Source organism: Sciurus vulgaris (assembly GCF_902686455.1).
Source record: "Sciurus vulgaris genome assembly, chromosome: 2".
In the NCBI taxonomy this organism is placed as follows: domain Eukaryota; kingdom Metazoa; phylum Chordata; class Mammalia; order Rodentia; family Sciuridae; genus Sciurus; species Sciurus vulgaris.
The window spans coordinates 192,725,333-192,752,317 of record NC_136462.1 but is presented as its reverse complement, the minus strand read 5'-3'; the positions used below and the strand labels follow the sequence as shown (position 1 = coordinate 192,752,317).

General features: G+C 45.2%; 1 protein-coding gene across 1 annotated transcript; it reads left to right on the top strand.

Moving 5' to 3' along the window:
• The first annotated feature begins 117 nt into the window (after nt 1–117).
• ZNFX1 (zinc finger NFX1-type containing 1) lies at nt 118–25,861 on the top strand. Its single transcript, XM_079126999.1, has 14 exons — nt 118–461; nt 2,476–2,588; nt 6,639–8,447; nt 10,112–10,243; nt 11,757–11,905; nt 13,014–13,163; nt 14,540–14,654; nt 16,478–16,725; nt 18,144–18,283; nt 19,855–20,009; nt 20,376–20,521; nt 21,332–21,442; nt 21,739–21,834; nt 22,428–25,861. The coding sequence occupies exons 2-14, from the start codon at nt 2,507–2,509 to the stop codon at nt 24,867–24,869; spliced, it is 5,775 nt and encodes a 1,924-aa protein (XP_078983125.1). The 5' UTR covers nt 118–461; nt 2,476–2,506; the 3' UTR covers nt 24,870–25,861.
• Nucleotides 25,862–26,985: the final 1,124 nt, after the last annotated feature.

Here is a 26,985-nt window from a genome sequence, read left to right as displayed (position 1 = left end):
CGCCCCCCGCCTCGTACACACTGGGCAGCCGGGCTCCTCGGCCTCGCCGCCATGTCGCGCTTCTCACGCACCAAGCGGCCCGCCGGGTCCTGGCTCCCCCGGGACCGGCTGATGCCTGCGACGACGCTGGGCGCAGTTAGCCCGCCCCCCGCAGTCCCCTCCCCGAGGCCGCGCCCGCCCGCGCCCACCGGCCCCGCCGCCCGGGGGAGCTGAGGCGACGCCCGCCCTCCGCCCGCCCCGAGGGCGGGGGCGCTCGGCCCGGCCCCTCGCCTGCGCCCGCGGCCCCGCCGCCGCCTCCGCTTTCTCCTCCTCCTCCGGGCCGCCCGCCCGGCTCCTCGCCCCGCCCCGGGTCTGCGGGAAGGGAAACCGAAAGTGCGCGGCGCCGGGCGGGGCCGCCGACCTGCCTGGGCCCGGGCCTCACACCCGCCGGCGCCGCCACCGCCGCCGGAGTCCCGCAGCCGGTGAGTCCCGCCGCGCCCGCACCTGCCGCCCCGCGCCGCCCGCGCCCCGGCGTCCGGCCCCTCGGCTCCGCGCCCGTCGCCCCCCGGCGTCCCGTCCCCTCTGCTCAGCCCCTGTCACCCCCGGGCGCTGTCACTCCCCAGAGTGCCGTCCACTCCTCAGCGCCCGTCACCCCCGAGTTCCCGACCCTCTGGCCCGCCGGACCCCGGGCCGTCCCCCAGCTCGTCCCCTCCTCAGCCCCGTCCCTCTGGCCAGCCGGACCCCGAGCCCGTCCCCTTCTCCGCCCCGACGCCAGCCCAGTCCCTCTGGCCAGCCGGACCCCCAGCCCGTCCCCTCGGTCCCTGACGCCAGCCCAGTCCCACCGGTCAGCCCGACCCCCAGCCCGTCCGCTCCTCCGCCCCGACGCCGGTCCCTCTGGCCAGCCGGACCCCCGACCGGTCCCCTCCTCGGCCCCCGGCCCCAGACCCGTCCCTCTGGCCAGCCGTCCCCACCCAGCGCCCCGCCGCCCGGCTCAGCGACCTCCCGGGCGCCGCTCAGCCCCTCCGCCCCCTCGGTGCGCGGCACCGCTGCCGCCCGCCCCGCCGCGTCCGCCTCGGCCCCGCGCCCCGCCACCGCTTCCCCGGTCCTGCGCTGAGCGCCCTCCGCACCGGGCTCCCCTGCCTCCCGGGCCCCCGCATCCAGCAGCGGCCTTCCTGCCCCGCTGCCCGGCCCCTGGCCGCCGGCGGCCCCTCCGCGCGGGGACTGCCTGCCCCGGACGGACACCTCCGCAGCCCGGCCTCTGCTCCCCGCCTCCCCGTCCCACCTGGTCACCACCGCGTCCTCACCCCGCACCAGCCCGGCCATCACCCGTTTTCCTCTTCCTCCCTCTTGGCCTTCGTTCCCCCCAAAAAACATTTTTGTCTGCTTTTTTCGTAGCATTTCCTGTGCCTGAGCGCGCCTCCCTTCCTTGCTGACGTTTCTTTTTTTCTTTTCTTTCTCTCATTTCTTTTATCCCCCCAAATTTCTGGGGTTTTAGTTTAGTATTTTTCAAAAAGAGAAAGAAGAAATTTCCTCCTCGTGAAATTGAAAACCAACAACAAACAAAAAAACTGTTGAACCTCCACCATGAGAGCATGGTTTGATGACATTAGGGAAGAAACGCCCAGAAATATTCCCAGAGCCGAGAAGAAGGGGACTCCTTTCTCTGATGAGGATAAAAGTGCCCCTCATATAACGTCAGATCTATTCAGTTTCCAACTATGAATATTTTAAAACTTAGGACAGTCTCAAAAATCCCTTCGCTGAGGACTCTGAGTCACCTGCTTTTTCCCCAGCCCTCGACACAGGATATGCGTGAGCTAGATTGAGAGGGTCCCTTAGAGGAGCTTCCTCTTACAGAACCAGTGTCAAAAATCATTCAGATAAGGGAAAGAGGAAAGAATTACACATTTCTAGTGGTTCTGAGGAAACAGGACCCATAGGTGCTAAGTTAATCAATACCCTTCCAAGTTACTGAAGCCTGTGATTTCTTTCTCTTGAGTAGAGCAGAGGGCTTGATCATTTCGTTGTGTTCCAAGGAATAGGATAAGAGCTAACTGCTCACTATTTTCAAACTATAGGGGATTGCAAGGTATAGAGTACTGTATAATAATGCCAGATAGGGTGGTAAGTACATGGTTTTGGATTAACAAAAAGGCACTCCTTTGCCCTGGCAACAATATTTGCTTTATAGGAGAGGAAAACGAAACCTAGCAACTGTTTAAGCAACTTGGCTAGAGGCATAAACCAAACAGTAGTTTTGCATGTGAATTGATGACACTCCCTCTACCCCAAGAAAATGCAGAGAAGAATTTGACCCTAAATTGTGAATTTAATGTTTTATATCATAATTGGTCACTCACAAAGTTGAGCACCTGCATTTAACTTTTAGTTACTAAATCAGTGAAATCTGGAGGCAGAATGACTGGCTTGATGGTGTTTGGTTCTTGTTATTAGATGCTGTGTTTCAGGGGCACTGATAATTCTTAACCTGTGCAGTTCCAGATAACTGCAAGTAACGTGAACCTGAATGAATTCAAGTGACTTAAACATGGAAGACCGAAGACCTCATCTGGAGGCCAGGCCCAGGAATCCCCATACCAACCACAGAGGTAAGCAAGATTTCCTACCTGGTGAAAAGGAAATTCTAAGTAATAAGAAAAGGAAACTGGGTTGCCTGCGAACAGGCCTACCTGAGATTGCCTGCATCTTTCAAGTAAAGAATGACTTAGTCCTTAAATATAGCATGAATGACTATGAAAAACAGATAGCTTTCCCCTTTCCCTAAGAGAGATGATGGATGGGTACAGTTCACTTTAGCAAAAACAGTGATGAGTGAGGTGTCAGAAATGGAAATAACTCTTGGTTTGGCCCTATGCTATTTCATAGAAACATAGTAGAAACCCATAACATAATTTTTTTTTTTTTTTTTTTTGGCATTGCTGAGGATTGAACCCAGGGCCTTGTGCTTGCGAGGCAGGCACTCTACCAACTGAGTTATATCCCCAGCCCCCATAACATAATTCTTAAATTTTCTGGTAGCATCATTGAAAACAAGTAAAAGGAAGCCGATGAAATTTACTTTTAAAATTTAATACTAATTTCCTCAATAGATGAAGTGTCATGAATAAGCATAAAACATTTCAAGTGATTATAATCTTTCTCCTATAAAAGTGTTGAGTGGGGGCTGGGGAGATAGCTCAGTTGGTAGAGTGCTTGCCTTGCAAGCATAAGGCCCTGGGTTCAATGCCCAGCACCACAAAAAAAAAAAAAAAAAAAAAAAGCGTTGAGTGTTTCAGAATTGAATATACTCATTAGAAAAAGGTGATAAACATACATCTTAGACTACATTTATTTTATTTATTTTTTTTAGATGTTAATGAACCTTTATTTTATTCACTTATTTATATGCAGTGCTGAGAATTGGACCCAATGCCTTACACATGCTAGGCAAGCTCTCTACCACTGAGTCACAACCCCAACCCCTACATTTTTTTTAATCTAGAGATTCTTTTGGAACATACAACTAATGAATTACAATTTAAAAAAATCTTTCTGTTAATAGTATAAGACAAAGTTAATAAACAAAAACTTTTTTTAAAGCATTTCTTGAAAATTGTTTCAAAAATTTAACTTCAGGACTGGGGTTGTGGCTCAGTGGCACAGCACTTGCCTAACAAGTTCAATGCTCAGAACCACATATAAATAAATAAAATAAATGTCTATCAACATCTAAAAAATATTTTTAAAAAATTAACTTCACATTGATCCTAATTCTAATACCCATATCAGAAAAGCATGATAAAATTCCTTTATATCGAATGGCACATTAAGTTGAACTACATGAAAATTCCTGCAGGTTTTAATATTCTACAATTGTCTCTTTGAGGAAGAAATTTAAAAACAGGGATCAGAGGTCAAATCTAATTGGCAGTAAAATCAGGAAGACCTTTGTTAAGATAACAAATACTACAATTAATTTCTAGTATATAATATTTGCTTGCCTATCTTCAACAACATAAAATTGTGACTCAATTTTTTTTTGTAACAAAATTTAAGAGTAGAAATTTTTTGATCATATTTAAAGGTTGCAAGTAATTAATAAGAAATTCTTTGTGGTTTATTTCAGGAACAGATATGGAATTATGCTTTATTCAAAAAATTTTAATACCAATTTAATAAAAATTTAATGATCTCTTATTATATCCAAATACTATCATTTTATAATTGAATGTACTTCATTATCATAATATTTTAATAACTTTAATAATATTTTTATTCCTCTCAAACACTTAAATATTAGCCATATTTCACATTTTTTTAAATTAACTTTATTTTTACTTACTTATTTTTATGTGGTGTTAAGGATCGAACACAGTGCCTCACACATGCAAGGTGAGCGCTGTACCACTGAGTTACAGCTGAGCCCAAACATTTCCCATTCTTAATAGCCTAGTGGGGCTAGTGGCTATATCCCAGATATGTGGGTCTAGAGTCCTAGTCCTCAAACCAAAGTTAATTTCAAGAGTATCACTGTACTGAAGAAATCAGTGCTTGCTTAGAACTTTCAAACATAAAACAACCAGTGGATTCTCGCTTTTTTTAAGTTTGTAATGTGTCGTTCAAATTTTAGTTGTGGAACAAATGAGGAATTCCTGTGGAATTTTATTTATGGAATGTGTGAGTGTTAAAAGAATGAGAAATGATACAATTTTTCATTCTTTCAAGATAACAGTCTTCTAATCAGACCTAAATATTAAAAGTAGGAATTTCTTAGGTTGTGGGAGTTGGAAAAAAGTAAATGTGAAAATAACTATAAAAATTTAGAGTTTAGTTGTACAGCATTCATATTTGCCAATGATTCCTTTATGTTGTTACATGAAAATTTTCTCTACAAAGTTCAAAATCAAAGGGGAAAAAAAAAAAGAAGTACATACATAGATTTGGCATCTGGTATTATAAATGGTATGATCATCTTAAATATTTTGTGTACTTTCAGTTTTCATAACTTTTTTTATCCAATCATTATATACAGTTTTATTTATTTATTTATTTTTGATACCAGGGATTGAATCCAGGGTTGCTTTACCACTGAGCCTCATCCCCAGACCTTTTTATTTGTTATTTTTGAGACAAGGTCTTGCTAAATTGCTGAGTTGCTGAGACTGGCTTTGAAACTTGTGATTCTCCTGACTCTGCCTCCTGAGTCACTGGAATTACAGGCATGTGCCACCATGCCCAATTTATAGTCTTATTCTGTTTGTTTTTAAAATCACAGTGTCATTCTGATAAGTCAACTCTAGAATCAGTTTCAGTGGAATGGAAAGTGAAAAAAACTGGACTTTGGGTATGTTGGGTAAGGTCACTTAGGAAATGTGTAGAAGACCAAGGAAAACAATTCCGTGTCATCCACAGAGTGGTGTTTGTATTCCTATGTGTAGGAGTGTGATCTCCCATCCCTGGTCTAGCCCATCTTTCTGTATGAGTGTTGCCGGTAATCGATAAGCACTGTGTGTGTGAACTTCTACTCAGGAAAGAAGAAAACTTAAGTTTCGTTTTTCAGTTTCCTGAATCAAAGTTTGAGTTTCGTTTTTCACTTTCCTGGAACAAAACTTGATATCCATGTTTCAGTTTCCTTCACACTCTATTAGCTGAAAAAACATCTTGGTAAAGGAAGTCCTACCTTCCTTTTTCCTGTTCAGACTGCTTTTGCTGATGCTGGGCAAAGTTTAGGTAGTGTTTTCCTTCAGAGTTTTATACTACTTGACGTCTTTATTATGGTAATTGTTCAGCAGAACCAGTGACCACAGAAATCAAGAGTATTCCAAGTAGAAAATAATTATTACTGCTACTAGTAGTAACTAATATTTACTAAGAACTTTTCACCTGTCAGGTACTATTCTAAGCATTTTATAAACTTTTAATCTATGACAAACTAGTCATTGAGACCTAGAGAAAGTATACAACTTGGTCATGGTTATGCAGTGAAGGACATGGCCAAGCCAAGATCTGTTTGGCCCTGAAATTTATGTTCTGGCTGTTACTTGGTAGTGGCAAGAAATTAGAACCAATGAGCCAATCTTCATTTATTTATTTAGTTGCTGATGGATCTTTTTTAAAAATAAATTTTTTTTTTAGATGTTGACAGACTTTTTCTTCATTTATTTATATTTGATGCTGAGGATCGAACCCAGTGCCTCCCACATGTTAGGCAAGCACTGAGCCACAACCCCAGCCCTCTGTTTTGACCCTCTAAAACTTAAGTCCCAGCTTGATTAAATGAGATACCACATATATGTATTCTCTAGCATGTATTAGGCATTCAACAAATGCTTATTCTTTTCCCTTTCTGTCCTTTGGAAAAGTGATATTTTTGTAATTTGTATGGCACTCATAATAAACTGTTTTTTTTTTGTTTTTTTTTTTTTTTTTTGGTGTTATGGATAAAACCTAGGCCTTGTGAATGCTAGACAAGCATTCCACCACTGAGCTACAGCCCCAACCCTGTCTTTCATTTATTATACAACTTGGTAGGAAACCTTTTGTCTCTACAAAACCTGAGGTCCTTGGTTGTTTTGGAATATGAAAGCATGTTCGCTGTTGTCTTGTTCAGTTTCCTTGCCTCTTAATTCTGTACTTACCCAGTATCCCACTGTGTTTAGGGCCTATGGATGGAGAATTACCACCAAGAGCTAGAAATCAGGCCAATAACCCACCAGCCAATGCTCTCAGAGGAGGAACCAACCATCCTGGAAGGCATCCTAGGGCCAACAATCACCCTGTTCCTTATCGGCAAAGAGAAGAGAGATTTAGGGCCATGGGGAGGAACCCACATCAGGGCAGGAGGAACCAAGAAGGCCATACCAGCGATGAAGCTAGAGGCCAAAGACATGGTCAGGAGAATGATGCCAGGCGGAGAAATGACAACCAAGAGGGTAGGAATCGCAGACCACCATGGTCCAATGAAAATTTCCAGCAGTGGCGAACCCCCCACCAGAAGCCTACGGAACAGCCACAGCAGGTAAAGAAACTGGGCTATAAGTTCCTAGAAAGTCTTCTGCAAAAAGACCCCTCTGAGGTGGTCATCACGCTTGCCACAAGTTTAGGGCTGAAGGAACTACTGTCTCACTCTTCCATGAAATCCAGCTTCCTTGAGCTCATCTGCCAGGTTCTTCGGAAGGCTTGCAGCTCCAAAATGGACCGCCAGAGTATTCTTCATGTACTAGGCATATTGAAGAACTCCAAATTCCTCAAAGTTTGCCTGCCTGCTTATGTGGTAGGGATGATTACTGAACCCATTCCTGACATTCGAAACCAGTATCCAGAACACATAAGCAATATCATCTCCCTCCTCCAGGATCTCGTAAGCGTCTTCCCTGCCAGCTCTGTGCAGGAAACTTCCATGCTCATTTCTCTCCTGCCAGCTTCTCTTAATGCTTTGAGAGCCTCTGGTGTTGACATAGAAGAGGAGACAGAAAAGAACCTGGAAAAGGTGCAGACCATCATTGAACATCTACAGGAAAAGAGGCGAGAGGGCACTTTGAGAATGGATACCTATACTCTAGTGCAGCCTGAGGCAGAAGGCCATGTAGAGAGCTACCGGACCATGCCCATCTACCCTACCTACAATGAAGTGCACTTAGATGAGAGGCCTTTCCTTCGCCCCAACATCATTTCTGGAAAATATGAGAGCACAGCTGTCTATCTGGATACCCACTTCCGACTCCTAAGAGAAGATTTTGTCAGACCCCTGCGGGAAGGCATTTTGGAACTTCTCCAAAGCTTTGAAGACCAGTGTTTGAGGAAGAGGAAGTTCGATGACATCCGGATTTACTTTGATACGAGGATTATCACTCCTGTGTGTTCATCATCAGGCATTGTCTATAAGGTTCAATTTGATACAAAACCACTGAAGTTTGTTCGCTGGCAGAATTCTAAGCGATTGCTGTATGGGTCCTTGGTATGCATGTCCAAGGACAACTTTGAGACATTTCTTTTTGCCACTGTTTCTAACCGGGAGCAAGAAGATCTCTGCCGAGGAATTGTCCAACTCTGTTTCAATGAGCAGAGCCAACAGCTGCTAGCAGAAGTTCAGCCCTCTGACTCTTTCCTCATGGTGGAGACAACAGCTTACTTTGAGGCTTACAGGCATGTTCTGGAAGGACTCCAAGAGGTCCAGGAAGAAGACGTCCCCTTCCAGAGGAATATTGTGGAATGTGACTCTCATGTGAAGGAGCCCAGGTACTTGCTAATGGGGGGCAGATATGATTTCACCCCCTTAATAGAGAATCCTTCAACCACAGGGGAATCTCTAAGGACTGTTGAGGGTCTGAGACGTCCTAGAGTCAATGTCTTAGACCTTAGCCAGTGGCCCTCAAAAGAAGCCCTGAAGCTGGATGACTCCCAGATGGAAGCCTTGCAGTTCGCTCTCACAAGGGAACTGGCTATTATTCAAGGACCTCCTGGAACAGGTAAGGCACACCTTTTCAGAGCAGTTGACATATACCCTTTAAAATAGGCAAGGGAGGCTTTGCTCTAGGTTTCTAGAATGTCTGTCTTAGAAACAATGCCCTGAAATGGCATACATTTTGTTTATAAAGTAGCCACTCAGTGATTTTCCACTGGGGACCATGGGCATGCATAGTAATAAACCCAAATCACAAGATGAGAAAAGACTTCTAGAGGTCAAATTCAGGGAGATGCATTCTCTCTGCTTCATTGAAGGACTATCAATTTAATTTTACATTATTCACTTTTGCAGTTCTAGGGGTAGAACCTGGGATCTGAGGTATGCAAGGCAAGTGCTCTATTACTGAGCTACATCACCAGCCCTTTGATGTTACTTTAATAGTATCAAATATATAATAATCACAGTATGAGCCAAGCTCTGTTTCACATGCCTTACATATGTTAACTCATTTAGTCCTCACAATGGTCCTATGAGTTAGAAACCATTACTAAAACCATTTACAGTTGAAGAAACTAAGGCAAATAACCTCTGATTTCAGAAATTTGAAGTGTGAAGCTCACACAGATGGTTAAGTGACAGACCTAGCACTTGAGCTCAGGCAGCCTGGCTGGAGAGTCCCAGCTAATGTCATAGCCACTTCTCATAGACAAGCATACTTCCCTACCACCACCTCCCCATGTGTGAGTCTTGCATCTGCAAGTCTGTAAGGTCCAGGAGGATGCCAACCAGGATACAAGCCATGTTTATTTTGCTCACTATTGTATCTGTTGTACCCACCCAATGTCTGACACCTCGTTGGCACTCAGTAAATATTATTTGAAGGAAAAAAAGGAAGAAATTATTAATTATTATGCTGTATTAAAGTCTTTGATTTTCCCATATTGCTTCCTCAGTCAACTGATACAATGTAAAAATTTAGCAGTTTGTAAATTTAACTAATATGTTCATGGCTCTAACTATAATGTTGATTTTCATGAGTTTTCTCTCATCACAAAGGCAAATTTACCATGCTGTATAAAAAACATTTCTAAAGAATTTGTTATATGAGACTTGAAACAACATATATGTCCATCAGAAGGGAACTAACTAGCTGAAAATTATCTCCATCATAAAAAAAAGAGAGAGAAGATTGTTTTTATGTACTGATAGAGAACTACTTCCACGGTATATAAAGTTAAAAAAAAAAAAAAAAAGCTGTGGAACAGTGAAAATAGTCTATTATTTTTATCTGAAAAAAATTAAAAAAATAAAAAGATGTGGTGGGGGAATGCTGAAGACTAAGGAAAAAAATGTATATGTGTACTTGTGTATGCACAGAAAGAGTATCTCTGGAAAGTTACACGAGAAATTGGTAACATTGGTTGCTTCTACTGAGATAAAATGGCTTATGAGACTTCACCATATACTTAGTATGCTATTTAGATTTTCAATCATCTCAATGTATTACCTCAAAATTTAAAAAGAAGGATGAAAGCCAGACTTGGTAGTATACAGCTATAGTCTCAGCTACTGGGAAGGGTGAGGAAGGAGTTGAATCCAGGAGTTAAAGGCCAGCCTGGGCAACATAGAGACCCTTTCTCTAAAATAAATAAATAAATACATTTCTCTAAGTAATTAATGATTCCTTTTCCTAGAATTTTTAATTTCTTTTTCTTTATTTTCTAGGCAAAACCTATGTGGGTCTAAAAATTGTTCAAGCCCTCCTAACCAATGAGTCCGTTTGGCAAATTAGTCTCCAGAAGTTCCCCATCTTGGTTGTATGTTATACTAATCATGCTTTGGACCAGTTTCTGGAAGGTAATGTCTTTATCAAAACATTTATGGTAGAATCATCAGAAACTTCAATAGTTTTCTATTGCACTTTGAATACAAAGTCCACAGTCCTTACCATGACTTGCAAGGCCAGGTGTTCTAGTGTGAACCTGTACCTGATCTCTGTCCTCTTCCTTCATTCCCCCTACCTCCATTAACACTGATTGTCTTCAGTTGCTTGAACTTTAATTATTTATTTATTAGTTTATTTAATTTATTTATTTGTTGTAGTTCTGGGGATTGAACTCAGAGCCTTGCACATGCTAGGCAAGCACTCTACCCCTGAACTACATCCCCAGCCCTCCTTGAGTTCTTGTAGTTTCTCACTTGGCTCGTGCTGTTCTCCTGGCTAGAATGTACTTCTTTCCCCCTCTCTCTCCAACTTGAACTCATCTGGCCTGGCTGGCTCTACTTCATTCTTCAAGTCTTTCCTTAAATCTCTCAGGTGGACTTTCTCCATTGTCCCCCAAAAAAGTTTATCTTTTGTAATTTTTCTTCTTTTCTTTTAATCTGTTTCATGTGTCTCTGCACTAGACCCAAATACTGAGGGCTGATCAGGTTTCTTACTGTATTCACAGATCCTGGCATATATTATACAGTCAGAAAATACTGATTGTTGCCTTGGAGTATAGCTCAGTGGTAGCTAACATGTGCAAGGCCCTGGGTTCAGTTTCCAGCACTGCAAAAAACACCACCACCACCACTAATAGCATTAATGAATAAGTGTTTTTGTTTTTGCTTATTTTCCATTCCTCTATAACCTCCTTTCACCTACATCTTCTTTATTCTTAAAGTTTCAGTTTAAATAGTAGATCCTCAAGAATAGATCTCTACCCGGCCCAGATCAGGTAAGGTCTTCTATTATCCACTTGTAGCATCATGTACTTACAGGACTTATACTTACTGCTATTATAATAGATTGTTTAATGAGTATCTTCTCTGTTAGAACTTGAAACAGAAGAACAAGTAAAAACTGAGTTTGTGTTTTGACTGCTGTATCTTCAAAACCCAGCCCATGCCTGGGACATATACGCAGTAATCAAATCTGCATGATAGATAACACTTACTGAGTGCTTGCTTTGTGCCAGGCCCTTGCTAAATGCCATAAAATTATTATTTTGTTTATCCAGATACAGCCCTATAAGAAAGTTATTACTGTCTCCAAATCACAATGAAACTGATACATAAATTACATAATTTACTCAAGTTGCATAACAATAAGTGTTAGAGACAAGGTTTATGTCCCCAGTTGTTTGATTCCAGAGCCTTTGGTCTTAAGCACTATACTTTATAAGCTTTTATCTTCTCAAGGTCTCCTGACTCATTAATTGGGTAAATTTCCTGTAAGCACAGTTTGTTCCCTACGGGACCACATGAGACAAGATCCCAAACGCACACAACACTCACCTGAGACAAGATCCCAAACACACACAACGCTCATCTGAGATAGTTCAGCATAGGCCTTCTCAACCCTGCAATATTTTTCTTTGCTCCCCAGGCATCTACAAGTGTCAAAAGACCAGCATCGTGCGGGTGGGTGGAAGGAGCAACAGTGAAATCCTGAAGCAGTTTACCCTGAGGGAACTGAGGAACAAGCGGGAATTCCGCCGCAACCTCCCCATGCACCTCCGAAGAGCCTACATGAGTGTAAGCTCCAGCTCTGGGATCTCTCAGGTGGCTCAGGGGAGCTATGCAAGACAGGGGTAGTGTTCTGAGCAGGCCCCAGGGTGGATATGGAGGCTCCTCAGAGCTCTGAAGGACCCAGGTTCCTTACAGCATTCATTCTGCTCATCCTTTGGTGTGGTCCCTGCCCTCAATCCAAAACAGAGGAAGGATGAAGGGCACACTGCCCCTCCCTGCCCCTACCAGGACCTTCAGGCTACTTTCCCAAAGCCACCACAGCACTTCTCCATGTAGCCACTGACTAGGGAAATGTCATCTTTAAGCTGGGCAGCATTGTGTCCAATCAAAAATCTGAGCTGGGCTTAGTGGCATTCGTCTATGTTCCCACCTACCCAGGAGGCTGAGGCAGAATTTTTTGAGCCCAGGATTTTGGGACCAGACTGGGTAACCTAGTGAGACTTTGTCTCTTAACATTAAAAAAAATAAAAATAAAAATAAATAAAATGAGTTCTTTTTGTTTTGTTTTGGGGTACTTCGGGTACTGGGGATTGAACCTGGGATACTTTACCCCTGAGCTAACTCCCCAACCCTTTTTATTTTTTATTCTGAGACAGGGTCTCACTAAGTTGCATATGGCCTTGCTAGCCTACAGTTTCCTGCCTCAGCCTCCCAAGTCACTGGGGTTACAGGTGTATGCCACTGTGCCTGACTGTTGAGTTCTTATTATTAAGGAAATGAGAGAATAAATACTGTGAGGCTTGTAGTCTATGCCACAGTAGTCTTGGCCTGTTTTTATGTCATGTGTTTCCTCTTCTTACCAACGGATAGGCATCTTTTAGATCTTTTGGTTACTAAACCTTTGGTTTTAAGACCACAATAATGTGTCTACTGGTTTGTTGACCTTTTTTTTTTTTTTCTTTTTTTTTTTTTTGCGGTCCTGGGGATTGAACCCGGGGCCTTGTGCTTACGAGGCAAGCACACTACCAACTGAGCTATATAACCAGCCCTTGACTGATCTATTTATTCTCTATTCCTACTTTTCCTTTCTTAACTTTGTTTTCTCTCAGGGCAGGGACCAAACTGGGGGGAGAGTAATATTTCTTCATCACGTCTTTCCTTCCCTTCTTGGCAGATCATGACTGAGATGAAGGAATCAGAGCAAGAGCTCCATGAAGGTGCCCAGACCCTAGAGTGCACCATGCGTGGTGTCCTGCGGGAACAGCACTTGGAGAAGTATATCTCCCCCCGGCACTGGGAAAGCCTGATGAGTGGGCCAATGCAGGTAGGGCTCCTCCAGAGGGCCACACGACTCCGCCGCAGCACTTAGAGACGGCCCCAGTGGGAGCAGCGTGCAAAGCCTTCGCTGTAGCATGATCCGATGCTGCCGTAGGGCAGAGTTCCCTCTCATGATGAGAAGTGGTTGGGCATACTGGTCAGGAAGAAGACTCAGGCACCAACCTGCCCAGTTTGAATCCTGGCTTTGCTCTGTGTCTGTTTCTCCTTTTTCTCAGGGATAATGATAGCATTAAGCTGAACCATATGAAATTGCTAGTATTTGTAAAATTTTTTTTTTTTTTTTTTTTTTTTTGCGGTACTGGGGATCAAACTCAGGGCCTTGTGCTTGCAAGGCAAGCACTCTACCAACTGAGCTATCTCCCCAGCCAGTATTTGTAAAGTTTGACTTAAAGATGGCAATTTTTTATAGGTCAACTTAATTCTTAGAGGATTATCATTTAGATAAGCAAAGTTAGTATTGGTAAACCTCTGAACTTAATAAGCATGCTAAAAGGGTCTGGCATGGTGGTATATGCCTATAATCCCAGTGAGTTGGGAATCTGAAGCAGGAGGGTTGCAAATTTGAGGCCAGCCTCAGCAACTTGGTGAGAAAAGATATCTGGGGACATAGCTCAGTAGTGAAGTTCCCCCGGGTTAAATTCGTAGTACCAAATGGAAATGAAATCCTAACCAGAAGCAACCTAGTGCATCTAGAGCTTTAGGAGTTGACAGACCTGGGTCACAGACTGACTGTGACTTGGGCCAGTGTGATCCTCACCAATTAAACTGGGATAATAATAGTGCCACCTTCAAAAGATACCGTAAGACGTAATTGAGACCAAATCCATACAGTGACTCGCCAGGAACCCAGTGAAACAGGACCTCTTTTATCACTGGGTTGATGATTTCCAAGGCTTGACAAATTCCCTAAAAAGGGAATCAATCAGATAGAGTAAATAAATCAAATAGTTTAAGTGTGAAACATTAGGAAGGAGAGAGGGCTATGGCAAACAGGGAAGGGAGTGGCAACAACCCAGCTCTAACCATTTGCTGCCATTTTAGTAATAAAGGCTTATTGGCATAGATCCTGATTTTGTCAAGAGAATAGGAATTTTGATTTTTAAAGTTCTGTGTAAGTCATATTATAATGTCCAGTTGCCCAAGGAAATGCCAGTTTGCAATTTCCGAATTTTAAGGGAGTCTTTTTTTGGGTTTTTTTGAGATGCTTAGGATGGAACTAGGACCTTGCATGTGTTAAGCAGGTGTTCTACCACTGAATTACATCCCAGTCCTTAAGGGAGTTATTTTTGATCCTTTGAGGAAACCCTGCCTTCATACTGGTTGTCATGGAGTTCTCATCACTCATACTTCCTCCTTCCTTAGGACAGTGAGTGGATCTATTTCCAGCATTGGAAGCACTCCATGATGCTTGAATGGCTGGGTCTAGGTGTTGGTTCTTTCACTCAAAATGTTGCCTCAGCTGGACCTGAAAACACAGGTAAGAAGTGCATGTCAATCTGGAGCCACATCTTCAGTTGGAATATGGTAAAGACCAGAACAGTAGAATTTAAAGTTAGTACTCAGAATAAATGAAAAGCTGTGAATCAATCAGTGAATGACAAATAGCATAATAGGAAAACAGATAAAAGACCTTGTATAAGCACATCACAAAATAGGAAATCCTGTTGATCAATGGACAAATGAAGAGTGCTCATTAAAACTAGGGGATCTGGGGGGTATAGCTCAGCTGGTAGAGTGCTCGCCTCGAAAGCACAAGACCCTGGGTTCAATCCCCAATATAGCAAACAAAACAAAACAAAACAAAAAACCAAAAACCTAGGGGAACCAGGCTGGGGTTCTTTCTTAGAGGTAGAGCGCTTGCCTAGCATGTGTGAGGCACTGGGTTCGATCTTCAGCACCACATAAAAATAAGTAAAGGTCCACTGACAACTAAAAAAATATTTGAAAAAAACAAAACTAGAGGAGCCAGGCACAGTGAGTGGCACATGCCTGTAATCCCAGCAACTCAGGAAGCTGAGGCAGGAGGGTCACACGTTCAAAGCCAGCCTCAGCAACTTAGCAAAGCCCTAAGCAACTTAGTGAGACTATCTCAAAATAAAAGTAAAAGGGCTGGGGAGGTGGCTCAGAGGTTGAGTGCTCCTGAGTTCAATCCCTGGTACCAAAAAAAAAAAAAAATGGGGGGAGTTAAATACTGTCACACACTCACAAAGTTTTACGTAACCCCTCATGAGACTGTGCAGCAGTGGAGTGTTAGTACACTGCTAGTTGGTGTATAAATGTGACAAGCAGGAAAACAGGACTCAGATGTCCATCAACATCTGTACAATGGGTGGGTCAAATACTGTCTATTAAGATAAATACTGTGCAGCAGTGACAAGGAATGAATCACAGCATGTACAGCAATGTAGATGAATCTCAAAAACATACTGAAAAGGAAAGGCAAGTTACAGACATCGAACAGTGTGGTACTTAAAGGATATATACGTATATGTATATGCTGTGTACATATATGTAAATATATGTATTCATGTATGTGTGTGTGTGTGTGTATTTTTATACATATACATCTCATAGTAAAGTTTTTTGGGTTTTGTTTTTCAGTAAGAGAATGAGTTATTCAAACTTAAGATTAGAAGGACCCACAAGAGGTCTTCAAAAAAAATTGGTAGTTTCCACCCAATTTGGGAGGATGGTACTTGGATGTTCATTTTTATATACTTTTTATTACCCTTATTTATTTATTTAGCACCAGGAATTTAACCTAGAGGCATATTTAACCACTGAGCCACATCCCTAGCCCATTTTTATTTTGATATAGGGCTTCGCTAAGTTGGTGAGGCTGGCTTTGAACTTGGGAACCTCCTGCTTCAGCCTCCCCAGTCTGTGGGTTTATAGACCTGAGCTGCTGCACTTGTTATTATCCTTTACATTGTCTTTACATTGTATTTACCCTCCTTTGTGTATTTGATATAAGTAAAAACTTTCTTTAAAAAGCATAGTAATATGATTTTTTAAATGAAAAACATAACAAAACATATATTAGGAAAGCAAAGTCTTCCTTCCCTGGTGGTCAGTCCTCCCAGTTTCCCTTTCCCAGGGTTACCATTTAAACCCCATGGGAACGTCTTCATACACCTCAACTCTTGGAGGTGCCCCCTTCCTTCCCTGGACTCCAAGTCTCCATCCCTGCATCGTTCCACCTGCTTTCCTTTCTTTTTTTTTTTTTTTTTTTTTTTTTGCGGTGCTGGGGATTTGAACCCAGGGCCTTATGCTTGTGAGGCAATTGCTTTCCTTTCTTAGCCCAGGCAGAAGGGGAAGAAGAGGAAGAAGGAGAAGAGGAGGGGTCGCTGATTGAGATCGCAGAGGAGGCTGACCTGATTCAAGCAGACCGAGTGATCGAGGAGGAAGAGGTGGTGAGGCCCCGGCGACGGAAGAAGGAAGAGAATGGGGCAGACCAGGAGTTGGCCAAAATGCTTTTGGCCATGAGGCTAGACCACTATGGCTCTGGAACCACAGCTGGACAGGAGCAAGCTACAGGAGAGTGGAAGGTAAACTCATTTCCCTCCATGTAAACTCCAACAGGATGAGAAACAGATGTTCAGTTATTACTGCCAGGTGGGCATGGGTTAGACTCTGCCGGAACAGGCCTGAGAGTACCCTGACTACTCCTGTCTTCCCCAGCTTTTATGACTTTACTTGATCCTCACAGTTAGCTAATGTACTCATTTTGCAACATAACCCTGGTGTAAGTCTGAATCCCAAGGGTATAAAAATTATGATTCAGAGGGGTGCTGGCAAGAAGTACCAGTTTAGAAAGACAAGAATCAGTAACCAAGTGCTTCTCTGGTACTTACAGAAGAACGTAGTACCTACAAGTCAAACATGGGTTTCAGTGCTTCACGCCTTCATGGCAGTCTTCTCAATCACAGTCTGTGGACCTACATTACATTTTTAGAGAATTAAAGTAAAACAGTAAAGCAAATCCTCCAGTCTAGATGGAGTGCTCACCCTTCGCTCAGCATGGAATTTGACATTTCTCTTAAAGCCAGAGTGGTGTAAATGCTGTGCATCTCCATGTGGACCTTCTATTACTCCTTTTGGTGGAGCCCAGTGATCCTCTGTTGCAGCAGAGCACTGGATACTCACAATGCTAATTTGTGAACCCAACCACACACAATTTAAGGGACTTTTTAAAAAAGAGCAACTTTGGATGCAGTTTTCACCTGAATGATGTCTTTGCACCTGATCTCCTAGTTCAGTTCAGTGTCCCTGTATGTGGTGAGAGGCATCATGATCTCAGTCCTTGGAAGCACAGATTGAGTACGTTTCTGCCATGTGGCATCTGGGGACAGGGATTTTAATATAACATTTGCCTCACATGTCATCCTTTTAAAGGCCCATGGCCTCACCAGTGACAGAGCTGGAGGGGAGCACTTTCTCAAGCAGTGCCTTCACCCACTTGTTAAAGGTACCGTGATGGCATTAGGACTATTGGAGCAGGCCCTTTGCCATGCCCTGCACTAAACACCAGGGGCCCGACACTGACAGCATCCAGTAAGAGAGCCCTGCCCCCACTGCATTTATGACACACACATTTTAGGAACGGGAAATAGACTAGAATCAAAAGGTACCTGGCAGTAACTAGTGCTGGCACTATTCTTTCCCTGTAATGATCTACCAGAGCTGTGCTGTTATTCTTCCCATTTTATTCAAGGAGATTCTGAGGCACATGGACATCAAGTAACCTGCCCTAGGTCCCATGATCTAATAAGAGGTAGAGCCCAGGCGTACTGGCACTAGAGTCCTTGTTTAGCCACTCTGGTAGAAAAGCTGTTGTGAGAATGTGAGACACTTGAAGTCTGTCAGAGGTGGCTGCCCATTTTCTTACATGCCGGGGCCCCCGTGTTGGGCTTAGAATTGGGCTTGCCTCTGTTGATGGTGCCCTGCCTGCTGTTGATGTCTACAGACCCAGCGTAACCAGAAGAAGAAAATGAAGAAGAAAGTGAAGGTTGAACTTCGCAAACTGAACACCATGACTGAGGCTGAGGCCAATGAGATCCAGGATGTCTGGCAGCTGGACCTGAATTCTCGCTGGCAGCTTTATAGGTACTATGCCCCATGCCCAGCTGACCCTTGTCATTTCCCCAGGAGTTCCTCTTCTGTTCCCAGAATACTCTCGGACCTTCAAAAACGTTAAGTTGAGTACCACCACTGAACTCTGAGTGCTGGGGAAGTAGCATTAGGATAGCAGATACTTGCTCTATCGTCATGTTTAGAGTTTGTATTCTCTCTGGAAAGATAAAAGTCATCACATAATTTCACAAACAAAAAGTTATACATGGTATAAACACTAGGAAAGAAGAGTAGGGCGTACTAAGAATATTTTGTGGGATCTGAGCTGGTTTGAGGTATCTAAGAAAGTGACATTGGAGGCAAGATCTGAAAGATGAACAGACATGGTCAGAGTGAAGTGGAGCAGGTGAGATTGAGAGGACCCACACAGGGAGGGCCCTGAGCTAGGAGGGAGAATGGCTGTTGGACAAATGAAATACTTTGGCACAGAGACATAGATTTCAAGTGAGGTCTGAGGGGTGAACAGGGGTCAGACTAGGCAGGGTGAAGTATCCTATGCAAAATTAAGGGAGGGCAGGAATGGGATAGGGAGAATTTATGAGAAATTCTTCCTGAAGCTTTTAAAGTCCTTTTCTTTCTTTCCAATAGTTAACCCTTTTTCTTCCTTTGTGGTATTGGGGATTGAAAACCAGGGCCTCGCTCATGAGACAAGCACTCTTGCACTGAGCCACATCCCCAGCCTTGTAAACTATTTTATTTTGAGAAATGTCTAAGTTGCTAGGCTAGCCTTGCAGTCCTCCTGCTTCAGCCTTTCAGGTAGCTGGGATTATAGGTGTGTGCCACCACGGCCAGCTAACATTTGTTCTTTATCACACTCCCTTCCTTCTTCAGCCTTTCAGGTAGCTGGGATTATAGGTGTGTGCCACCACGGCCAGCTAACATTTGTTCTTTATCACACTCCCTTCCTTCTTCAGCCTTTCAGGTAGCTGGGATTATAGGTGTGTGCCACCACGGCCAGCTAACATTTGTTCTTTATCACACTCCCTTCCTTAGCTCTTAACCATCCTGCACATCTTTTGGGGGCATTTTGGACTCTTGGATTCTGTATTTCTGGTTCGTTCTCTCTCTCTCTCTCTCTCTCTCTCTCTCTCTCTCTCTCTCTCTCTCTCCCTCTCTCTCTCTCTCTCTCTCTCTCTCTCTCTCTCCCTCTCTCTCTCGCCCTCTCTCTCTCTCTCTCTCTCTCGCCCCTCTCTCTCTCTCTCTCTCTCTCTCTCGCCCTCTCTCTCTCTCTCTCTCTCTCTCTCTCTCTCTCTCTCTCTCTCGCCCTCTCTCTCTCTCTCTCTCTCTCTCTCTCTCTCTCTCTCTCTCTCTCTCTCTCTCGCCCTCTCTCTCTCTCTCTCTCTCTCTCTCTCGCCCTCTCTCTCTCGCCCTCTCTCTCTCTCTCTCTCTCTCTCGCCCTCTCTCGCCCTCTCTCGCCCTCTCTCACCTACCTGTAAACTCCTCAAAGGTCTTGGGTTCACTTCCTATATTGGCACAATGAAGGGCATTCCTGTACCTTCTCAAAGAGCACATGGCTTCCTTTCCCTGATTCTTCCATTCTCCAGGCTGTGGCTACAGATGTACCAGGCCGACACTCGCCGGAAGATCCTTAGCTATGAACGCCAGTACCGCACATCAGCAGAGAGAATGGCTGAGCTGAGACTCCAGGAAGACCTGCACATCCTTAAAGATGCCCAGGTTGTTGGCATGACAACCACAGGTGAGAAAGTGTGGGGACATTTAAGCTTTTCCAGCCAATTTCTCTTCTGGTACCCAGATTCTATCAGATTATCTAAGACAGGTAAAGAGGTTAGAGGAAAATACCATGAAAAGCTATTGAAAACAACCCATATTGGGACTGCTTCATGAAATTCTCACTTGCTGCTGAGTTTGGAACAATAATGTGAGTTTGAAGCTCTAGAGACCACCCAGTGCTCATTTTCTTATTCAGTGGTCATCTCAGCCCGACAGGGACCTAGAAGGTACAGGGAACTTAGGCTCAGAGAAAAGGGGATTACCAGTGAGCAGTGGCCCTGTGGATTCTGTATCTCAGCTCAGAGGAGCCTCTCATCTTTCCCAACTCAAGGTGCTGCGAAATACCGCCAGATTCTACAGAAGGTGGAGCCTCGCATCGTCATTGTCGAAGAGGCTGCTGAAGTCCTTGAGGCCCATACCATTGCTACATTGAGCAAAGCTTGCCAGCACCTCATCCTGATTGGGGACCACCAGCAGGTAAAGCAAGAGCTCCTGGAAGGTGGGCCGCCCCTCAGGAAGGTGGAGTGACAGGAGGACTCTTCCCTCTGTTTTAAGAGTCCACAAAGCCGTTAGTGGCTTTTTGTGATTCCTTTTTTTCTTTACTTCCCACATTCAATTTGAGAACAGGGGCTATTAGGTTTGACATACAGCTTAGCAGCAGAATCCTGGCTTCATCCATGCTCTGCTACTGTCCGAGCCTACTATGGCCTTTTAAGTGGACTGTTAAAACAGCAAGTTCCCCAGTCTTCCTGCTTCCATTTGTGCTACCCTGTAATCAGACATCCTTTGTAAAGGAGCCAAAACGAATGTTAAAATTTTAAATCAGATTGTCACTCTCCAGCTTAAAACCATCCAGTGTTTCCCACTGCACTTAATATTAAAAATCAACCTTCTCAAAGTGGTCTACAGAGGTCTATAAGAAAATCCAGTTTCAGCCTGCTTCCCTGACTTCATCCCATTTGCTCATGGTATTCCCATCCCCTCCCTCCATATCCCCTCCCACGGCTTGTTTTTCAAATGACTGAGTAACTGCCTGTCCCCTCATGCTGGTGTCAGCTCAGATGTCACTGCTCAGAGAAGCCTAGTTAAAGAATCCTCACCCTTAGGCACTCTTGTCACATTATCCTTAGTTCTTGTCTTCAGAGCCCTGTCACCCTTAACTCTTAGCTTGTCAGCACCTAAGAGTGCCTGACATACAGTAGATACTTGAAAAACATTTGCTGGATGGATGAATAGTTGGTGAACACGTTTTCAAGAAAAAATCTTCAGCCATGTTTCTCTTCTCAGCTGCGCCCCAGTGCCAACGTTTATGATCTGGCCAAGAACTTCAACCTTGAGGTGTCCCTTTTTGAACGGCTAGTGAAAGTAAACATTCCCTTTGTCCGTCTGAATTACCAGGTGAGAAACTGGTCATCTGTTATTACCAAATACCCAGGAAAAGGCCCATGGGAGCCTGCCAATTGTCTGAAAGATATCGTAAAAATAAAACTGGTTTAGTAATGAAACCACTGTCAAACTTATTTTGTTTCCTGTTTTAAAACACCACAAAGTCACTCTGTTGAGTTTTTGTTGAAGGAGCTGTTTATATGGTGCTCTTTCTCCCTGTTTCTCCATATCAAATGTTACCTTTCTAAATTCTCTGCTAATTAGAGAACTTGTCCTCTGCCTATTTCTAATGACAAATGTTGTTTCAGCACCGCATGCGCCCTGAGATTGCCCGCCTTTTGACCCCCCACATCTATCAGGATCTGGAGAATCATCCCTCTGTTCTCAAGTATGAGAAGATTAAGGTGAGTCCGTCCTTCCTGATCTGTCTCTGATGGTGTCAGGAATCTAGGAGGTCACCTTTCCCTAGCATAGGTTTCCAAAAGGGAGTAGCCAGCCCTAAGGAAAGCCGGTCTGAAGAGGAGTGTAGTAATGGAGAACACTCCTGGGTCTCGAGTCCCAACTCTGCCACTGAGTAGCTATATCCTTGAGCAGGTTATCTAAGAGTTCCGTGTCGGGGTCTCCAGCCTCATCCCAGTGCTGTGCAGGAGCAGGTGCGCAGTGAGCCAGCCGCTCCATCGTCTTCACCACCATCACCACAGCTGTCTCTTTTGCCCTTGGCTGTAAGGGTTGAATCTTGGATGGCTGTTTTTTGAATATTAATATCAAACAAGTATCTTGAAAACTCGACCTAAGTTCCTTGTCTAGCTCAAAATTTTCCTTGGCCCCAAGGTAGCATATGGTGACCACCTTCAGAATTAAAGATTGTGATATGGAGGGTACAAAAACCTTGTAGGGTCGGTCTTTTCCTGGAGCTGGATATGGTCAGCGCATGTGAAGATGCGGGGGTGAAGGGCCATGAGGGATCCATTTAACATGTCACTTTTTTCCTTTTCAGGGGGTCTCTTCCAACCTTTTCTTTGTAGAACACAACTTTCCTGAACAGGAGATCCAAGAAGGCAAAAGCCATCAGAACCAGCATGAGGCTCACTTTGTGGTAGAGCTGTGCAAGTACTTCCTGTGCCAGGAGTACCTGCCCTCCCAGATCACCATCCTTACCACCTACACCGGGCAGCTTTTCTGCCTGAGGAAGCTCATGCCTGCCAAGACATTTGCTGGCGTCAAGGTCCATGTTGTGGACAAATACCAAGGGGAAGAGAATGACATCATCCTCCTCTCACTAGTGCGAAGCAACCAGGAGGGCAAGGTGGGTTTCCTCCAGATATCCAACCGCATCTGCGTGGCCTTGTCCAGAGCCAAGAAAGGGATGTACTGCATTGGGAACATGCAGATGCTAGCCAAGGTGCCCTTGTGGAGCAAGATCATTCATACCCTTCGAGAGAACAATCAGATAGGCCAAACGCTCCGACTGTGCTGTCAGAACCACCCTGAAACCCACACCTTAGTATCCAAAGCTTCTGACTTTCAAAAAGTGCCCGAGGGAGGCTGCAGCCTGCCCTGTGAGTTCCGTCTAGGCTGTGGGCATGTCTGCACCCGCGCCTGCCACCCCTACGATTCCTTGCATAAGGAGTTCCAGTGCATGAAGCCATGCCAGAAGGTCATCTGCCAAGACGGCCACCGGTGCCCCCTTGTTTGTTTCCAGGAGTGTCAGCCTTGTCAGGTGAAGGTACCCAAAACCATTCCTCAGTGTGGCCATGAACAGATGGTCCCTTGTTCAATGCCTGAGTCAGATTTCTGCTGCCAGGAGCCCTGCCCTAAGGTCCTGAGATGTGGCCACCGATGTAGCCACCCGTGTGGTGAGCTCTGTGTGCAGCTGTGTTCAGAAATGGTCACTGTGAAACTCAAATGTGGGCACAGCCAACAGGTGAAATGTGGTCATGTGGAAGACCTCAAGTACGACATGCCAGTCAAGTGTACCACCAAGTGTGATACCACCCTGGACTGCGGGCACCCTTGCCCTGGCTCCTGCCACAGCTGTTTTGAAGGGCGCTTCCATGAGCGTTGTCAGCAGCCCTGCAAGCGCCTGCTCATCTGCTCACACAAGTGCCAGGAGCCCTGCATTGGCGAGTGCCCGCCCTGTCAGCGGACGTGTCAGAACCGTTGTGTCCATAGCCAGTGCAAGAAAAAGTGTGGCGAGCTGTGCAGCCCCTGTGTGGAGCCCTGTGTCTGGCACTGCCAGCACTACCAGTGCACCAAACTCTGCTCTGAGCCCTGCAACCGACCCCCGTGCTATGTGCCTTGTACTAAGCTACTGGCTTGTGGTCACCCTTGCATTGGTCTGTGTGGAGAGCCATGCCCCAAGAAGTGCCGTGTCTGCCACATGGATGAGGTCACACAAATCTTCTTTGGCTCCGAGGATGAGCCCGATGCCCGCTTTGTGCAGCTAGAAGACTGCAGCCACATCTTCGAGGTACAAGCCCTGGACCGCTACATGAACGAGCAGAAGGATGAAGAAGTTGCCATCAGGTTGAAGGTCTGCCCCATCTGCCAGGTGCCCATCCGCAAAAACCTGAGGTACGGAACCAGCATCAAACAGCGACTAGAGGAAATCGAAGTCATCAAGGAAAAGATCCAGGGCTCAGCAGGGGAAATTGCAACCAGCCAGGACCGACTGAGGGCCCTGCTGGAGAGCAAAAGCCTCCTCCACCAGCTGCTCCCTGAAGATTTCCTGATGCTGATGGAGATGTTGGCCCAGAAAAATCTGTCAGTCAGGGACCTGGGGCTTGTTGAGAATTACATCAACTTCTATGACCACTTGGCCAACCTGTGGGATTCTCTGAAAAAGATACATGTCTTAGAACAGAGTAAAGTGAGGACTCGACTCGACCAAGTCCATGGGTGGCTGGCCAAGAAGCGCTTGAGCTTTACCAGCCAGGAACTGAGTGACCTTCAGAGTGAAATCCAGAGGCTCACATACCTGGTGAACCTCCTGACCCGCTGCAAGATGGCAGAAGGGAAGGTGAAAGGGAGCGTAGCACAAGAGGTCTACAGCATCCGGAACATTCTTGAGAAAACCTCTAAGTTCACCCAGGAGGAGGAACAGCTTGTGCAGAAAAAAATGGATGCTCTGAAAGCCACCCTTCCCTGCTCTGGCCTGGGCATCTCAGAGGAAGAACGAGTGCAGATTGTTAGTGCCATGGGTTTCCCTCGTGGCCACTGGTTCAAGTGCCCCAATGGCCACATTTATGTGATTAGTGAATGTGGAGGAGCCATGGAGAGGGCCACTTGTCCTGACTGCCAGGAGGTGATTGGTGGTGAAAGTCACACTCTGGAAAGGAGCAACCAGCTTGCTTCTGAGATGGACGGAGCTCAGCACCCTGCCTGGTCTGACACGGCCAACAACCTGATGAACTTTGAGGAGATCCGGAGGATGATATAGGAAGATAGCGCACTGCTGCCTTTTGTCCCAGCCACCATTTGGCTGGGGCTGGCTCCCTTAACGGAGGAACTGAAGTTTTTTTTAATTACTGTCCTTTAGTCTTAGCACCTACCTAAGGATCCACTTTTAGGGCTCGCCCACATTTGATTCTAGATTTACCCCTGCGCTAGAGTAAGCACTTTACCTCCAGAACTGAGAGCAGAGTTAACAGAGCTCGCCTTTCTTTCCTGAAAGTATGGGACAGACTCTCCAGAGCACGTCTGGGGCTTCCACATAGGGCTGCCTAGTGGTAACTCTGTGAGTCTCGATGTTTCTTCTGCGGTATTCCCAGGGCACAAGTGTGAGCTCCGTGAAGCTGACTGAAGCTAATTGCCAGATCCTAACCTACAGACTAAATTTCATGGTAATAAGTGACCCAGAGGAGTTTGGACTGCTTATCCCTTCAAGGAGCACAAGAAACCCCCACTTCCCACCTCCTCGGGCACCCCTCTCCAGAAGCTGGAGGCATGTGATGGACAAAGATTTTTTAGCTCACCCTGACCCAGTTACATATTCACTGAGTGGGGAAGTGCATTACCATTGGGAGGGTGTGTGCAGCAGGCTGACTGGCTGGGAGTGACCCCTGTGCCCTTTCCTGTAACTTACACCTGGACAGTGGTTTCATTACCTACCATCCAAGGTTCAGTACCAGTGCTGGTTTCCCTGGCCCGAATGGAGCTAAACTCACATTCAGTACCAGGATCACCCCTCCCAAGTGTAAGCCTTCATCCCGGCACTTGCAGCTTTTACCTGGGCAGGGTTAGCATGCCAGCAGCTTCTGCAGGCCCCAGCCCCAGGCCAGAAGCCAGCCCCAGGCCAGCCGCCTGTGTCTGCATTCCCTCTGTCCAGTGTTCCTTAGAACAGACACTTAGGTATCTCAGGTCCTTTCTAATGTTGGCAAGAAAAAAGTCCCTTTCCTATGTTTGCATTTTCTTTTCTGTCTTTACTATGCACTTTAGCCTATAAAGCCAATTAATAAAAACAATGACGGAGAATCTGGTCTATGTCTGTCCTTTTAGAAACAGCTTGGGTGGCATGAGACAATCTGGATAGGACAGAGCAGGTTACATCAAAGCCATGTTTTTGTAGTACAGGTTTTTATTTAGCTGATGAGTGGAAAAAATTGTTTCTTCCAACTTGTACAAAAGGTATACAATGTTTCCTTCCCCAGCAGCAACCCTGTTCATGAGTGGGAGGGGTGACCAGCTGAAGCAACATATATCCCTTTTCAGAGACAGTGCACTTGGCTTTTTAATGGCCCACCCAGGACCCACTCTTCCTGCACAGCATAAAGCTGAGTCTGAACCATGTCCCATCTCACAGGTGTCTGTCGTTTTCTGTATCAGACGCTGTGAGGTGCAGCATCAGCCTGAATGAATAGTTTGGAGTTTAGTCTAGCACATACGCTACTGGAGAGCTATTATCATTTTCAACCAGGATCGGGGGGTACACTCAAATTATACAGGATATGAACTGCAGTTTCCCAAAGGGTGTCCCATAGCTAATTCTGAAAGGGACCCATTATCCATAAAAGGATGAGAACCATTCTGCAGAGTAAAAGCTGGTTTTGACAATAAGGAGCTAATTTATGGGGTCAGAGCTGTTCCTGCTGATTTCAAAAACCTGAATTCCCAGCTATGTAACTGGAGAAAGTTACTCTTTCCAAGTCTCTATTAGCAAAATGAGAACAGCAGTACCTGCCTGGTAGGTACTGAATTAGACACAACTCAGTGCACCAAATGTCCAACGCATGGTAGTGCCCAGTGGCAGCCTTTTAGTTCTAGGGCATCAAGAAGAGAGCATTTCTCCTAGCTGGGGACACAATTCAGTGGTAGAGTGGTTGCCTAGCATGCAAAGTCCTGGGTTTGGTCCCCAGCACCACAAAAAAATGAATAAATTCCTCACTCTACACCCAGGCCCCATGAGCAAAAAGATAATCCAAGTATTTATGATATGCCCAGCTACAGACTGCCACACAGGTGAGACACTGGAATCCTTCCAAACCAAGTAACTCAGTAAAAGGGACCCTTGATGGACGCTTAGGAACAGCTCGCTTCCCTCGGGCCTCAGGCATGCC